The sequence below is a fragment of the Magallana gigas genome, chromosome 3, assembly GCF_963853765.1.
Source record: "Magallana gigas chromosome 3, xbMagGiga1.1, whole genome shotgun sequence".
Classification (NCBI taxonomy): domain Eukaryota; kingdom Metazoa; phylum Mollusca; class Bivalvia; order Ostreida; family Ostreidae; genus Magallana; species Magallana gigas.
The window spans coordinates 29923242-29939059 of record NC_088855.1 but is presented as its reverse complement, the minus strand read 5'-3'; the positions used below and the strand labels follow the sequence as shown (position 1 = coordinate 29939059).

Below are 15818 nucleotides of genomic sequence, written 5' to 3'. Positions count from 1 at the left end.
CATTTCAGCTCGGAAGTTAACCTCGGAGTAGAAAGGTCGGGATTCACGTTAGTCCGCTACCACAAAGGAATTTCCGAACACGATCAATATGTCCGGGTAATTCTTATAACAAAAATCCGGGAATCTCTAAAAACAAAGCGGTGTTTATCAATGAATTTAATTATATACTTTTATGTCCCATAATCTCGCATTAGGCAAAGTAAACCATGCAACATATCTTTTACGAACAAAGGTTAAAGAATAGATTGGTAGGGCCATTTTGTGAGTGGATGGTGGGTTTTTTTCTTTTGTCCATGCGTATTTGTTCATGATAAGTGGCAATTGAATGATATACTCTGTATCATACAGGGAGGCAGTGTTGTAAGATTGTTCCACAAAGAACTGGAGGCATATATGGTCGCCGAGGGACTATTTGATGATGAAGTCACAGAGGATGGTACTAATTAATTACTAATGGACGCGTGTAACGAACCCAAATTTGTACGGGAATTACAAAACAAAAAATCATGATAACCCCCTTGATACATGTACATCTCTACAATGTATTGAAAGATTTGACTAATTAAAATAACGAACGAGTGAATTATTATAGTTTGATTATCATATCTTTACCAGTGCACTTTAGGATTCGTGTAATGGACCAGCACAAGCCCAGGACTCTGTCGCCCCCGACATCGGGAAACACATTTTGGCAGATTGAAGCGGAAAACAGCATCTTAAATGGTACACCAACAATCGATTTCTAATGCTTTCACTGAAAATTCAATGTTAACTGCTGTCCATGTTTAAAACTCTAGCATTCCGTGAAATACATGCTTTTATACAATTATACATATAGTTTGAAAACAGATATTTACATTTTCTGGTGCCTCTTTGCGAGATAACATTTTAAAGTTCATTTAAAGCACGTGGTAGATTTCGTGTTATTTTAAAAACGCTATTTAGCACGTTGCGTAAGCCGCTATTTGGCATTTTGCGTAAATTCGCTATTTGGCACGTTGTGTAAAATGAACATCAACTGTGGCTGGTTGTTGAAGTAAAGAAAACAGCATTATTTTCAATCATACAACATCAATAAAATATTCATAAGTTTATAATGTACATGTAGTTATAAAGATTTTTGTCAAGTTTTATATCATCAACTAATTACGTATTTTTTTAATCAATTTTAGTTCGACAGAAGTCAGAAAATATATCCTGAACATAAAGTTACATGTGGGGGTTTTTTTTCTCTTATTAAATTAAATAGAACTATTCATCAACCTTCAATACCCCTTTTTTCCACTGCCTTAATGTAAGTGAAAGTTAGGGTCAGTCCGCTTAAAAATTGACTTTTCAGTACCCACCCCACCTTTCATTGTTGGATACGTGCCTACTTAGTAAAATTCGTCAAAATCAAAGTCTTTACCCCTTTTTAAAAAAAGGTAGTATATTTCCAGACAATACCATTTGCAGTGTTCAATGAATGTATTTTTCACTTTATAAAGGCGACGTCCTGAGGTGGGAACAACAGGTGCGCTTGAGACACATGACCACCAGGAAATACCTGTGTATTGACGGCACCACCGAGATCTCGCTCACTGATGACAACGAAGACCCGAGGACGGTGTTCAGACTCTACTCAGTGCTCAGCGTAAGGACCAAGGACCAGATTACAAACACCGTTAAATGTTCATTTTGATAATATTTAATGAATGATGATTGTTACAGTAAAATCAAAGTTTCATTTTTTTTTTTTTGGCAGGAGAGGGATGAGATTAATTTTGAAAGTTACTGCCGAATCGAACACGTGCTTTCCGGGTTTTGGCTTCATGCGCTGAAAGGTAGAACTCTTGATACTAATAGTTGAAATTTAGTTATTAATAAAGAAAATTAAAACGGATTGAAATTATTTAAAGTGGAATAAACTGCATCACTTTGACCTCATTCCTTTTATACAGACGAAGACTACATACGAAAAAAGTTTAGAGACATGGACGCAAGTACCGACCAGAGTTTGAAAGGGCTGATGTGGGACTCGGCTCAAGTTAGAAAGGTAAACAAAAGAAAAAGTGGTCCTCATTTTACATATACCTATAATATCACTTTATTTACTTGGAATTTCTTGTTGACTTTGATTTTCAGGTTGCGGCAAGTGGAGAGAGTCAGTATGATGACGCGTTTACCATTCAGAGAGTGGAGAAGTGTCAGGTGGATGAGTTCAATTACGTCGCTGGGATGGTCCCTTTTCTTCTGAACCTTGTCAAAGATGTACGTAAACGCTGAAGAACATTTAGACAGTCTTAGAGGTTTTTTTCTGGGATTGAAATATTTTCATTAGTTAGATGTATGAACACCTATCAATAGTCATATTTCTTTTTAGAGAGAGGTCAACATAGTGCTGAATGCCAAGAAAACTCACATTGTATTGACGGTAAGAGGCTGTTTCATTACATTTAAATATATTGGTTATTTTGTATCTTACGCCAATATTTTAAATTACAATTTGTATCATGCAATCGGTGAACGAACGCATTCTTTTACAGGCAATGACAGACCTCCGAAAGTTCATGGTGATAAAAGATGTCCCTTGTAAAAATAGACAAAAGTTAATGAGAAATCTAAGAGTAAGTAATCTGTAATAATTATTGCACATAACTACTAGCATCTACATCAGTAAATATACAGAATCTGACGTAGACTTAATTAAACTAAGTATTACCGGTATTCAGTGCATTGTCAATTTTCTTCCAGGTTATAGATTTACTAGTGAAAATTCTTCAATGTCCCTTGGATGGAGCTGTTGATGAAATGAACCTGATTCAAGTGTTCAAAGAAGCATATGAAATACTGTACACTTACATGATTGGAAAGAGCAGAAAGAACGCCCTTTACTTTGCCAAGTACATTGAATTCTTTCAAACGCAGTTCACTCAAAAGGTGCAGTATTACGCTCACATTTACTGCAAAGCAATATTGCTTAAGAAAAAAACATTTGTATGACTATGATAAATGATGGGCATTATGTAAAATACAGGGTGGAATCGGACTGAACGTGGCTCAGATGATTGTGGAGTTGATCCGAGACAAGAGGAAAATTGTGGACAGAATAACCCACGATCAAATCGACGAGTTTATTGGTCTACTGCAGAAAACACAGGTTATGAGAAATTTTAATTCCTACCGCTTATAATCTGAAGAACCTACAGTCGCATACACTCATCTCTTGCAAATTATTTGAACGATCCTCTTACATCAAATTGGGAAATGGGAAAAAATAAATTCAGATATATATTTTCTTTTCTTTATATTTCAGAACTATCGTTTCCTGGATTTGTTACACGTCCTCTGTGTTTGTGATGACATAGCTATCCCGAACAACCAGTCCTATATCGTCAAACGGTGGATGCAGGTGGAACAGGTACATACTTTTTACGTGTCTAGGATTTTAACTTATTAATAACAGAACATAGAATCTGTTGCCAGTATAAGAGTAAAGCTGTCTAAGGCTTACTTGAACTAATTGTATGATTATTCCGCAAATTAGTTTTTATTTCTTATTTTGAACAATTCAAGGAGGTTAATGGGAGATGTATTTTTTTAATTTTTGCTCCCATAAAACTTTCGCTTAATTTGATGAGTACCTGCTTACAAAATATACGTGTATATAACGCTTGTGTTTCAGGGAAAGGGGATCTTTTTAACAGCGCGCGGTCAAGACATAAACCGACAACCCAACATTCTGTACATCACCACAGATCACGGGCGGTCGTGGACAGCACTGCACGAGTTCGTCAATGTGAGATCAATAAATTCCAGTGTTAATTACAGTGTACATTTATGTATAAAAATGAATTTATATAAATATTCGACAACTTTGACACATTTTGTGTATTTTCAGTCGGAGTGTGAGTGTTACGACAAAGACAAGCATGATTTCTTGATTCATCAACTGAACCTGTACAAAGCTCTCTGCTACGTATGTATCTCTTTTTATTTAGTTTATCATATTTGATTTAGAAATTTCTCATTATTACAAATGTGAATAAATATTCATTTTTCTGTAAGGGGAGGAACGACTATTCTATTAACATGATTACCAAGGAACTGCGGTACTTAACTTGGGAAGAAGCTTTCTTGTCTCTCAGATCGGATATTCTACCAGAGGCAATTCGGGCGAAATACTGCGATCTCACTACAAGTTAGTGCAGTCGAACTTTCCATTTTGTGATATATTATTTCGTTCGCGCTTCATTTTAAGATAATGGTTTTTTTTGCGTTTTTTCCATAGGTCTGTTTGTGGACGTTGGAAACAACTACTCTGTGCTGGATCATCCTAATATTTGCTTTGTCTATGAATATGTTGGATCAAAGGACGAAGAAAAAAGCCAGGGAGATTTTGTTAGTTGTTTTAAAAAAAAATTAAGATTTTAATATTTTTCATCTTTACTGAGATTTTCTATTTATTTATTTTTTCCTTTTTTGTAAGATTTGTAAAACTGTTATCATAAGGTTGTCAAAGAACTGGTAGCCATATTCCCTGTACTACGTGACTGGATTGCCGAGTTTCTGTTGGACAACAAATTCATGATCGCCAGTGAAGTTGGTCATAATATGTTGATTGAACAGGTCTGTACCAAATTAAGGCCCACTATTTAATTAGTTAATCTAATTAATTTAGTGCAACAACATCACAAGGCTATTTTGGTTATAATTTTTAGATAATCTAATATAATAAACTGATACAGTAATTAATACATCTATAATTTTGTTGGTGTTTAAAACCACACACAATCAGCCTATGCAACCTCCCAAAAACTGTAGTATAGAAAAGTAAAATGTTTTATTTACGTATAAACATTTTTGGCGGGAGCGTATGATTCCAAAATAATGATAACACATTTAAGGTGGTGCGACTGCTCTACCATCTCGTCAAGTTTGGCTACTACCTGGATAGTGAGGATGTAGAGAACCTTCTTCCTCCTCTCCTACAGCTTCTAGACGGCCGAAAAGATTACCCCTACCCAAAGGACAAAGACAAGGGTACAGATTTTAAAGCATTTACAATTATAGTGATTTGAACATATTTTATTGCATAAACATATACAAATGGTTTGAACACAGGTTCTTACAACTTACGAGGTTCTTACCAAGTATAACAATTTACAACTGTATAGTAGTTTAGAATGGAAAGTACATAGAAATGGATATTACTAATATAGTTAAGATATTGAACAAACGTACATGTAAAAACAGTTCTGTTTGAATTTGGTCTACTAAGCAGTAAAATTGAAATTACAAGAATCTGCCACAATCTCTTATAAATCTTTGAACAGCTTAAAAAAATATGTTGGTTTAAATTGACACTCAGAGATTCATCTCCCCACAAAAGTAAATGACAATTAATAATGTTAATTTGATTTAAGTTAAAAAGGGTAGAAATCAATTCATTTCGTGCATTGGTATAATTTTTACAACCAAAACACAAATGATAAGAATCTTCTGGTAATCCACATTGGCAATTAGGGCTTTCAATAATATTTTTTCTGAAAAGGTATAGTAAGATATAGTTATGTCTAAGTTTTGTGTGTATGATGTTCAGTCGTCTCTCGCCGAAGCAAAAATAGGATGGAGGTTTAATTTGGTTTAATTGAATACTGCTTTTGAAACATGTAAAGGAGGAATTATTTCTGATAAGTAAACTTAAACTATTTACAATAATTATGATAACATTTGAATCTTAAGCAACAGTTTGAATATTAAAATTTTTATTCAGGGTATTCCAAGGAAGCGCAGAAGGAAGTCTATAAATACCAAGTCCTACAGCGATATGAACAGAATCCGGAAACGGAAGCGATCGTCAATGCCAAGTTTCAGTATGTTCCATTCATAAGTTTCATTCCTGTTGCGTGCTCAGTTCAAAATATCATTTTTCAAGACCATGTTGGTGATTATGAAATTTCAGTTAGTCATCTATTGTAAATTACTAAATATTTTATTCTAGAGTACTTGAAGTGTTGGATCTTTTGCTGACCTATCAGAGAAATTCACGCCTACAGGTTTGTATTTATTTAATAATTTTTATACGAATCAGTTCAATTGAAGATTTTGAGTCATTCAACTTTTTAAAGTTTATACAATTTTGGTCACGTCTTCCCAGAGCTTTGTTAATAAGTTCAAAGTCTCGGAAACCTGCTGCAAAGAGCACAAAACAGAGGTTCTGCTACCGATGCTATTTGACGATTTTGATCCTCATAGTCAATCCAAGTAAGATCAGTACGATTATCATAATTATAATGGAATGAAATACCGGTATCTCAATTGTATTTATTATCATGATGTATGATTATTTTGAATTTTGTTAAATATGATATCTGTGCACATACACGCTGTTGGTTTTTGGTTTATATAGGAGAGCGATGAAAACGCAAAGGAAAATCAACAAAGAACTCCGAAACATGTTTAATGAGTCAGCGATATTTGAATTGGAACTTCTTACCAAAATCCTTATTGTGAGTATTCTTACATGTAAATTCTCTTCAAGGCTGCATGATTTTTTTTAAACATTCAACGTTAGCAGTAATCGTAGTTTCGATCAGGCTGAAATTTCACGCTCTTGGCATTAAATATGCTGTTTTCAAATTACCATTTTTTTTTTACATAGACTGTTTTCATTACATGTGAAATAAAATATTGTAAAATATAATGGTTTTCTTTTGACAAGCAAGTCAAATGCTTTTTTATCACATGAATCTTTCAGGATTTGTCGAATTACAAATACAACAAGATGATAACAAAGTCGCTGAATATACTGAACAAACTGTACTCATCCAAAACCAATATGTTCAAGTTATCTAGTAAAGCACAGGTAAGTTTCCGTAAACAGTTGCTATAAGTTTAAAATCTTACGTCAAACTTAGTAACATCTTAATAATTCCACGGTTTGGATAAATAATTCTCCTCAAAATCACAAATAATATAAGGTCAAAATTCATAAATCGCAGATACTATTGACCCAAGACTCGGCCCGCGTTCATCGCGAGGTTCTGAAGAGCATGCCCATCCTTCGCCGCCTGGCCCGTGCAAAACTGGACGAGCAACAGGTTAAACTGATGGGGGACATTCTGGATGATCTAGCAGAGTAAGAAACGTGTTTAATGCACTTGGAATTCGATGCGACGTATAATAAGACGTCACCATTTTACAGTTGAAATTTTTTTCTTGGAATTATAACGTTATAGGGCTTGGACCTAGGGAAAGTTTGCGGAACAATAAGTCCTATAATTTTGTCTTTTTGTGTAGTGACATATTGCATTGTAATATCGTATTATATTGGCTTTCAATCAATATTTCTTTAAGGTTTTGTCATCTGCCTATGACCCCTGATGAACCGCATCCAATGAATCAAAATATCCTCATCAGCAATGGTAAACATAGTTACACGTGTATATATATTACGTGAAAATCAAAATGCCTTAATCAACAATGATGAATAGTGGCTTATCTTTAATATGTGTGTTCAGCTCCTTAAAGTTATGTATAATTCTTTTTATTTCTTTTTCCACATAGGACTACTGAATATTTTGTTTGATATTTTGACACAAGACATAGACTCAAAATTACTGGTAAGTTCTTTTTAACAGGTATTCTAAAATCATTTATCATCATTAAATTATATACATTCTTCCTTAAATAATTTTTAAAATGAAATCTGTTTCTATTCCAGACCCAGTACGGTGGAATGCAAGACATCTTTAAGAAAACGCTGCATCTTTTGAAGTTGCTCTCTCGAGAAAACGAAAGAGTTCAGCTTCATTTGTTTGAGAGAATCGATATTCTTCTGGATGTACGGATAGTTGAATCCGATCTGGCGATTTCACTCAAAGAGGTGATTTAATATTTAAAAAGATTTCAACTAGAAATTGGACTCTAATATCGGTATATGTCATTCACATATACTTGATATCACAATTTTATGATTTAAGGTTTTCATGGGAAACCCCAACACGTGCCTAAAAATAAGTCCCAGGCAGATTCAAAAGATCGTATTCAGAGCGGCGGAAATGCAGGACCGTGCACCAGAGTTCCTTGACCTTTTGGGCATGGTTGTCAAGGTCACCGGAACTGACTTAACACTGAAAAGAAACCAGGCTTACGTGATGAAGTACATCATGCAAAACTACAAAAAAGTTGCTTACGTGTTGGATCTTCCGCTAGAGGAAAAGTTCGTATTACTATGCATGCGAAAACGTTATGACAGTAAATTCAGAGACTTTGAAATATATTTTTTAATTACATTAACCATTGTAAAAAAAATTTTTGGTGCGAGAAAAAAATACTTCGTACGAGGCTTGAGGGATTACTTGCTCGTCTCTATCATTTTTTGCTTCAATTCAGTCTTTCACAGCCTTATTTATTTTAGATCAATTCGCAAAAAAAACTAGTTGCTACGAAATACTGTACATATAAATCGTGAAATAAAGATGTCGCGAATTGAAGTTGGTTAACAGGATTTTATGTATATAGATATTTATACATGATTATTTAAGTAGTTTCTTTTAGCACATAAACTCTTCTAATGCATCAAAAAGCATCATAATTGTTTTACGTTAACACGGTGCGTCTTTTTACCCCAATGAACTCCAATGAACCCCAATGATACCCCAATGATACCCCAATGAACCCCAATGATACCCCAATGAACCCCAATGTTACCCCAATGATACCCAAATAAACCTAATGATACCCCTATGATACCAAATGATATCCCAATGATACCCTAATGAACTTTGAAATATTAATACCCCAATGAAACTAAATGTGTGCATAGTTAAAAGATCTTCCGCGCAAGCGTGTGAATTAACACAGTACATGTATATAATTAATATGAAGTTGTTTTTTTTCCTTTTTGTTTTTGTTTATTTTTGACCGAAAGTTTTCTTAATTCTTTTTTAAAAAACTATTCTTTAAAATTAAAATAAAAAATCTAAACCATGGCTGAATATTAAGAGGAGCTGGCAGGGTTTTAAAAAATCCACACTGAAATGGATGATATATTCAATTTGTTTCAATGTCAGATTTCTCTATAATTTTTTATTACTGTCCCAAATAAGAATTTAAAGCAATTGGGGAGCAAAATTAAAAAGCAATTGGGGAGAGAGGGGGTTGTCTCATTCAACTTTCCTTTTTCTGCATTCATCATTTATTCGTAAAAACGTAGAAGTAAAAACTGAAGTCTTTCTCTAATGAAAAAGAATCGATATGTCTCTTTTTCTTAAAGTTATGTTGAACTAGCACAAATGACCAAAGCTCCCATCAGGACATAATTACACAAACAATCTTCCAGTCAAATTTTAGCTTAGAAAATTCTAATAATTTCCCATCACAAGATATGACCCAATCGGTGAAAAAACGGCACGTAGTTGAAATTTCATTTGTGTAACATGTTGTTACATAAAATTCATTAAGTGTATCAATTATGAACATACTTAGTATCATTTGGGTATCATTGGGGTTCATTGGGGTTCATTGGGGTATCATTGGGGTTCATTTGGGTAAAAAGACGCACCCCGTTAACATGTATCTTATTTTTATTTCAGAGAATATATTTTGACAAGCAACTTTCTTTCAACGCATACGACTATAATGCATCAAAAAGCATTATACATGTTTACTTACACATGTATCTTGTTTTTATTTTAGAGAACAGATTTTGACAAACGCTCGCCGTCTCTCCTCTTTAAGATATTACTTGAGTCTACTGGAGTTGCTCTCCCTTTGCGCAGAGGTTAGCTGAAATGATATTTTTAAACGTTGAAAAAATAATACACACGTATATTCAACTAATAATTTCTAAAGTTCACAATTTACTGTTTATGAACTTATCAGAAATAGTTGCCAGTAAATTAGTATAAGTACATATGAGCATACACTGGTATTTTTTTATAGGGTGAAAACATGTTCATCGAGTCTCTATGTCAAACCATTTTGCCGATGGATGATCTTCTTTGGGTTTTAAATAACCCCAATGTAGACAATGTCTATAAGAAACCATTCCTTGCTTGCTTACATCATGTGTACCTCAAGAACGGGTCAAGCGGAGTGGAAACAAGTGCCGGAGAAATGCCGCACCACGAGTAGGTTTCTGTTTATACATCTAGTGTTTTCCGGTACTTCATGTTACCCCGAGTGTTATATTTGTTAAATTTATGTAATCTTAAATTACCTAAATGTAATTTGTATAACGTTTTAGATGCACACGTACATGTACATGTAGTTAAAGGCAATTGTTTATTTCATTTTATTAATGTGCAAAGCCCTGCTCTCTCTCTCTCTCTCTCTCTCTCTCTCTCTCTCTCTCTCTCTCTCTCTCTCTCTCTCTCTCTCTCGTTTTCTCTAAACTCAACATTTTGTACTATAAATCAAAGTACAAAGCAATTCCCAATGTCTCATTACCACGACCAATTTGCACAGTGCATCTGTATTTCTATATTTCCTATCAACTATCGCTTCTTCATGTGCTTTTATACATTTATTTCTTCTTTTAAAGTATAAATAGCAAAAGGTAACCATTTGACATGAAATGACGTCATTTGATATTACTTTTATTACTAGAGAATCGCTGCCCCGTGGATTTACTTACTCTCTTAGTTGGTAACGCACGAGCTTTCTTGTTCAACGTATTGTCAAAGTGGTTCAAATGATGTTTTGTGATTTCTTTATGTATTGTGGTAAAATTTACTTAGTTGTAAAATTAATCTTATTTCTCTTAATTGATATTTTGATTAGAATAGCAATGCGCAATTTTCCTAGATTGATTTATCGATATTGTTCGGTAAAATATTCATTGACCAGCTTTATCTGAATTTTTATGATAATAAATATGTAATATATTTCTTGTGATACTTCGATTAAGCATGTGCAAATATAATTTCATAGTTTTTCATACCTAGAGTTTGAGAGACAATTATAAGTTTTATGCTGGCATGCGCGGATCTGGAAGAGCGGGTCTAGAACGATAAACAGAACTCCTTCCCCATTTTTAAACCACAATATTCAAATATAATAATTTCACAAAGTAAAATTCCCACAAATAAGCCTTGAAACTGCCCTCACCTCCATGCCAAACACAATTGTCCCTTAATCCTCCCTTTCCCGCCTCGTTTTCTTGGGAAAATTTATGGATCCGTACATGACAGTTTATAGTAAAAAAAAAAAGGTTTTGAGGAATGATTGAAATGAATGAATTCTGCTATTTTCTCACGATTTTTGATGACAATGAATGCTTGGTTGTTGTCTTTGAATTTTTGTTTTGCAGGACATGTCTAAGAATCAAATACAGTGTTAATGAAATGAGATGTACATGTAAATTTGCAATTCCTATACATGTAGTGTTATTTAGATAATGCGTGGTCTGAAATGCATGCATTTTCAATAATCTTTATCTCAAATAATATTAATAAAATAATGAAAAAAAGTGAGAAATAACGTTATAGATATATTTTAAAATAAGATTTGTTCTTGGAAGATATAAAGTTTCTTGGCTTTTAATTTTCTTTCATTTGTAAACTGTAAAACTAAAATTAATTAAAGCATAAGCAAAACAAAAATAGTAATGTATGTAATTTTACAGACATGTGCCCTGAAAACGGGGGACAATAATTGTGCAGGGATTCAACAATTTTTTCTCAGAATTATTGTTTAAACAATGAAATACATGTGTTAAATGGATCTTGCTATTGAAATCGAAATACATTCAGTCAGCTGATTGACCTTTGTGATGTGTTAAATATACTAAATTAAGGGGGGGGGGGGGGGGGGTTCTGTGCCATAGTTAGGTTCAAATAGTTTCTGAGAATGATTACATGTATATTTCGAATAATGTTTGATACTTGTACGTGTACCTTTCACTTTTCATTCTATACACGAAAACGCTTCAAAAAAAAAAAAAGAAATCGTTAAATATGAATCGTTTATGACATGGATTTAAACGAGCGTAGAATTACATGTAGATGCTGCGTGTAGTAAATGCCATTGTATATTATAACTGATAGTAAATTATTATTACTCACTAGGGATCTTTGGGATTATATGTCAAATCTGTCCATTGAAATGAATCGTCTGACGGACAGTATTAAAGAAGACCCGGATAAGATAGCGATCCACCTTAAAACAGCTCCAGAACGAAGGTAAAAACGTGCACTCTGCGAAATCTGAGCAACCAAAAACATCACCTTTTATGTTAAACCTTTTTCTCCACTCAACTAAAGATGTTTTTGTTCGTACATGTGTAATTGCACAAAGTAAAGTCACATTTTTGTAAGACATTTTTGATACACGGAAATAAATGAATACCATCCAAAAAAAAATGCGTGAGAAATTCCACACGAAAAACGTTAAGATGATAGACATAAAACACGTTATCTCATTTGCCTGTCAAGAATGTTGTCTTTAAAAAAACTATGCCTCTGACTACTTTCTTTTTCTTCTCTAGCGGTGCGGCCAGTGCCCCGGACTTTGAGTCGGCCGCCTACGGCTCGGTTCTCTACTTCCTGGAGGCGGTACTTCCGTTCCTGGAGGCCTTCTACCACGACTTCTACTTTCCGGACCAGGCCGCTCACGGGAATGAAATAGACGAGACTGACCACATAGCAAAAGCTGTCACTGTGAGTTTACTGTCAATGAAAGTAACACGTTCTAGATAGGAATGCTGGTATATAAAGTGCATTGATGCGCGTGTGAAAAGTAGTATGTTTTTAAATAAGTTTACCTTCATGTGATTTTTTTCTATTTACATGTATTTATACATTGTAGATGTTTTCCGAAACAGTGGGCCCGTTGCTATACAAACCGAACCATATGAAAAACATCGTGAACGCTATGACAGTGATTGTACCGATATCGAACATGCCAAACTCAGTAAGTAGTGAGAGTGTTCGAACCAGCCGTGTATAATTTTATGCACGTATAAATACGAGGAGTTTCATGTATTTTTTTAAGACAATTTTGTACATGTATCTCGTTAAGAAACCCAACATTTTAAGTACGACGTGCACTGTATGATTTTAGAATGTTGATCACGTGTTGGACCGATTTTCTTCCGGAGTGACAGTAGAAGACACTTCCTGTGCAGTTAGAAGGGTAGACGGATTTCTTTTTTAAATTCATTGATCTGTTTTCTTCGATTTAATAGTTTTTTTCCCTGAATATAAGTTCATTATACGTTGTTGATTTTAATACAAGACATAAATTGGTAATACCATAGTTAATCTTTATTCATGTTTTAGGGAAATATTGAATACTACGCCGAAGAAATTGAAATTAATGGGAAATTCAGAACGTTTGCCAAGAACGCAGCGATTGTCTTTGCTGGTCACAACACGGTCACAGCACAGTTAAAAATCAAAAGTGCAAGAGGTATTTATTGCAAACATACAGTTCTCTTACAATACAAGATCAAGTTTACAGAGAAAAATCTTAATAACCCCTTTGTTGTTTTTGGTATTTTTTTTCTTCAATATACTCTAACGTAAAATCGATTTTTTTTGCTTTTATGTTTACAAGCACAGTCGTCAAGTTGAGATGATGTTTGTCAACTGCTTGTTGTTTTAATTTTTACATTCATTTATAACTAGAGTATACGGATTTGGGTGGAAATGAGGAAATCCCTCTCGGAGAAGAATTCCAGAGCTTGGTGAAGCGCTTTGTAAACCAAAATGAAAAGAAACCGGAAAAACGTTACGAAGGCGCATGCATCTTAATCGAACAATTAAAGTACGATTAATTTTGGACATATATCAAATCAAGATATTGTACTTCGCCGAAGTTACGCGATCGTTCTTTTTTTCTATTATCTTCATAGATACTTAGAATTTAAATTAATCAATTTTTCCGTATTATCAATTTCCTGAACTGATTGTTTAATAAAAAAAGACAAATTTCAGCATACATGAGTACAAACTTATATTTATTATGTAATGTAAAATGAAAGATAAAAGAAATACGCTGCTCACATGTACATGTACAAGACTGTAGTTTTATCGAACGAAAAATCATATTTTTCTTGCAGCATATCGAGTATCAAGAAAAGAATGACAGAAAAGGCAATGCAAGAAATGGACGAATTAAATATTAAGTGTTTACAAGTGCTCCGATCTATCGTTCACAACGAAGAACGTAAAATGCCGGAAGACTGGGCCACGAGAACTACAGAACCAGCCGTCAAAAAGTTAGTTCCAGATAATAAAAAATAATAATCCCAAAATCTTTTTTTTTTTGTATTTCGTAAAAGAATTCTTGTAGTTATTTTCAAGTAAATTATTTCCCATTTGAAGGATACTTAAACACATCGCTGGTATACAGAATCTTTACGACAAGAAGGGGGCGATGAAGAAATGTCTGCCTCACCTGGCTACCAGGTGTGAGGACGTTGCAAAAGAGGTGTTGGGTTTCCTTTGCATCATGCTCTTTAATGCAAACACTTCAGTGCAGGTAAAAGAACATTCATTTATTTTTCAAAAGTTTCTAATTTGTTTATAATTCAATTTTAAAGTCAATTTTAAATATTCCCCAGTCATTTCCTGGAAAGTTTATTTAAAAACATGATTGTATGAATATGCATGGAGAATGAAGAAAAGTAATGAAAATTGAAAGTAAGTGATGTCATTGTTTATATGCAGCATTCTATGTTGGAATACTTTCTGTCAACAAGAGAGGAAGTTTTCTTTATGGCTGTTCGGGATAGAATGGCTTTGTCAACTAATTCCATCAAAGAAAAGTAAGTAATAGAATAATACTGATATTGTATATAAATGAATAAATCCTAGTTATTCCTACCAATCTTCTTGGGGTTTTGATTTTTGCGAATGCGTAATAAACAAATTTTTGATACAAACCTTGTAGTCTTAGAAAAGTATTTACATTTTTCAAAACTGCATGGTCTCACTTGTTCACAAATTTTGTTCAAATTTCGCGTCTTTTTTTATTTTTAACATCCTTATCTACTACGTGTTTAATGGAACCGCATAAGGAATATAATATACAAGTGAAAGTAATATGCGTTTTCAATTTTTTTAAAAAAACCCTCATAGGCGATCCTTACAAGCTCAGATGGACGCAAAGAAAAAAACATCATCTGAAGCATTTAGCCACAAAACACGTAAAGATTTTCCTGTTTCAGTTTTAGCCCTAAAGGTAAAAGGATTTTATCATTTATAATTAAAAGAAAACTCGCGAAATGTCATAAAATGATTTATACTAGTAATTTATAAGAAAAGGTGTTTTTAAATAAAACATAATTTGTATGTAATTTTGCGCTATGTTATGGAAAACCTAGAATGAATAAAAAGAAATAATGTTTATTTGTATCCTAGCAAATTCAAGGATATGAAGATGCATTACGACAGCAGAGATTAGCTGGATGGGTAGGTTGCATATAGCAGCACTGATTTATTCTTTTATTCTATACTAAGTCTTATAGACCAAGAAATATCATTAACTAGAAAAGTTAAAAACGTAAACTACCTAAATATCAATCCTATTTTATGAAAAGTCAAGAAAGAAGCACACAATGCATTCCAAATCAAAGAAGAAACGCAAGGTATCAAAAGAACGAAAGGTCCAAAGGAAGCAAGGGAAGGTTAAGGACTCTGCAACAAACGGCCTGAAAAAGGAAGTGTCGTTTGCGCCTCCAGTTACAAAAGAGGACCAAGCTTTGATGTTGGCACAAGAGCATGAAACAGAGATGGTCGCCATTAGAGTTGAAGTACGTATAAACGCATAGTGATTTTTTTTTGGGGGGGGGGGATTTACCTGTGTGATGAAAACATTAGTATAAATTT

The 15818-nt window shown here is 33.8% G+C and overlaps 1 protein-coding gene across 2 annotated transcripts in view; it reads left to right on the top strand.

Moving 5' to 3' along the window:
• The window catches only part of LOC105346739 (inositol 1,4,5-trisphosphate receptor type 3), a 35737-nt gene that overhangs the window by 9100 nt on the left and 10819 nt on the right, over nucleotides 1–15818 (top strand). Inside the window, exons 9-51 of one of the 2 annotated variants that reach the window (XM_066079235.1) lie at nucleotides 9–96; nucleotides 349–436; nucleotides 616–723; nucleotides 1488–1633; nucleotides 1745–1823; nucleotides 1941–2035; nucleotides 2125–2250; nucleotides 2363–2413; nucleotides 2526–2606; nucleotides 2734–2919; nucleotides 3017–3139; nucleotides 3296–3400; nucleotides 3665–3778; nucleotides 3881–3958; nucleotides 4048–4180; nucleotides 4271–4380; nucleotides 4492–4608; nucleotides 4887–5022; nucleotides 5756–5855; nucleotides 5984–6038; nucleotides 6140–6246; nucleotides 6392–6491; nucleotides 6740–6847; nucleotides 6984–7120; nucleotides 7339–7406; nucleotides 7549–7604; nucleotides 7706–7867; nucleotides 7965–8203; nucleotides 9682–9766; nucleotides 9928–10115; nucleotides 10594–10632; nucleotides 12054–12167; nucleotides 12473–12644; nucleotides 12793–12897; nucleotides 13048–13119; nucleotides 13266–13395; nucleotides 13614–13752; nucleotides 14048–14206; nucleotides 14313–14469; nucleotides 14658–14755; nucleotides 15069–15171; nucleotides 15351–15401; nucleotides 15530–15742. In XM_066079235.1, coding sequence (XP_065935307.1) covers nucleotides 9–96; nucleotides 349–436; nucleotides 616–723; nucleotides 1488–1633; nucleotides 1745–1823; nucleotides 1941–2035; nucleotides 2125–2250; nucleotides 2363–2413; nucleotides 2526–2606; nucleotides 2734–2919; nucleotides 3017–3139; nucleotides 3296–3400; nucleotides 3665–3778; nucleotides 3881–3958; nucleotides 4048–4180; nucleotides 4271–4380; nucleotides 4492–4608; nucleotides 4887–5022; nucleotides 5756–5855; nucleotides 5984–6038; nucleotides 6140–6246; nucleotides 6392–6491; nucleotides 6740–6847; nucleotides 6984–7120; nucleotides 7339–7406; nucleotides 7549–7604; nucleotides 7706–7867; nucleotides 7965–8203; nucleotides 9682–9766; nucleotides 9928–10115; nucleotides 10594–10632; nucleotides 12054–12167; nucleotides 12473–12644; nucleotides 12793–12897; nucleotides 13048–13119; nucleotides 13266–13395; nucleotides 13614–13752; nucleotides 14048–14206; nucleotides 14313–14469; nucleotides 14658–14755; nucleotides 15069–15171; nucleotides 15351–15401; nucleotides 15530–15742 — 4921 coding nt within the window. The remainder of the gene's footprint in view (nucleotides 1–8; nucleotides 97–348; nucleotides 437–615; nucleotides 724–1487; nucleotides 1634–1744; nucleotides 1824–1940; nucleotides 2036–2124; nucleotides 2251–2362; nucleotides 2414–2525; nucleotides 2607–2733; nucleotides 2920–3016; nucleotides 3140–3295; nucleotides 3401–3664; nucleotides 3779–3880; nucleotides 3959–4047; nucleotides 4181–4270; nucleotides 4381–4491; nucleotides 4609–4886; nucleotides 5023–5755; nucleotides 5856–5983; nucleotides 6039–6139; nucleotides 6247–6391; nucleotides 6492–6739; nucleotides 6848–6983; nucleotides 7121–7338; nucleotides 7407–7548; nucleotides 7605–7705; nucleotides 7868–7964; nucleotides 8204–9681; nucleotides 9767–9927; nucleotides 10116–10593; nucleotides 10633–12053; nucleotides 12168–12472; nucleotides 12645–12792; nucleotides 12898–13047; nucleotides 13120–13265; nucleotides 13396–13613; nucleotides 13753–14047; nucleotides 14207–14312; nucleotides 14470–14657; nucleotides 14756–15068; nucleotides 15172–15350; nucleotides 15402–15529; nucleotides 15743–15818) is intronic. The other variant, XM_034480585.2, reaches the window with a different exon arrangement.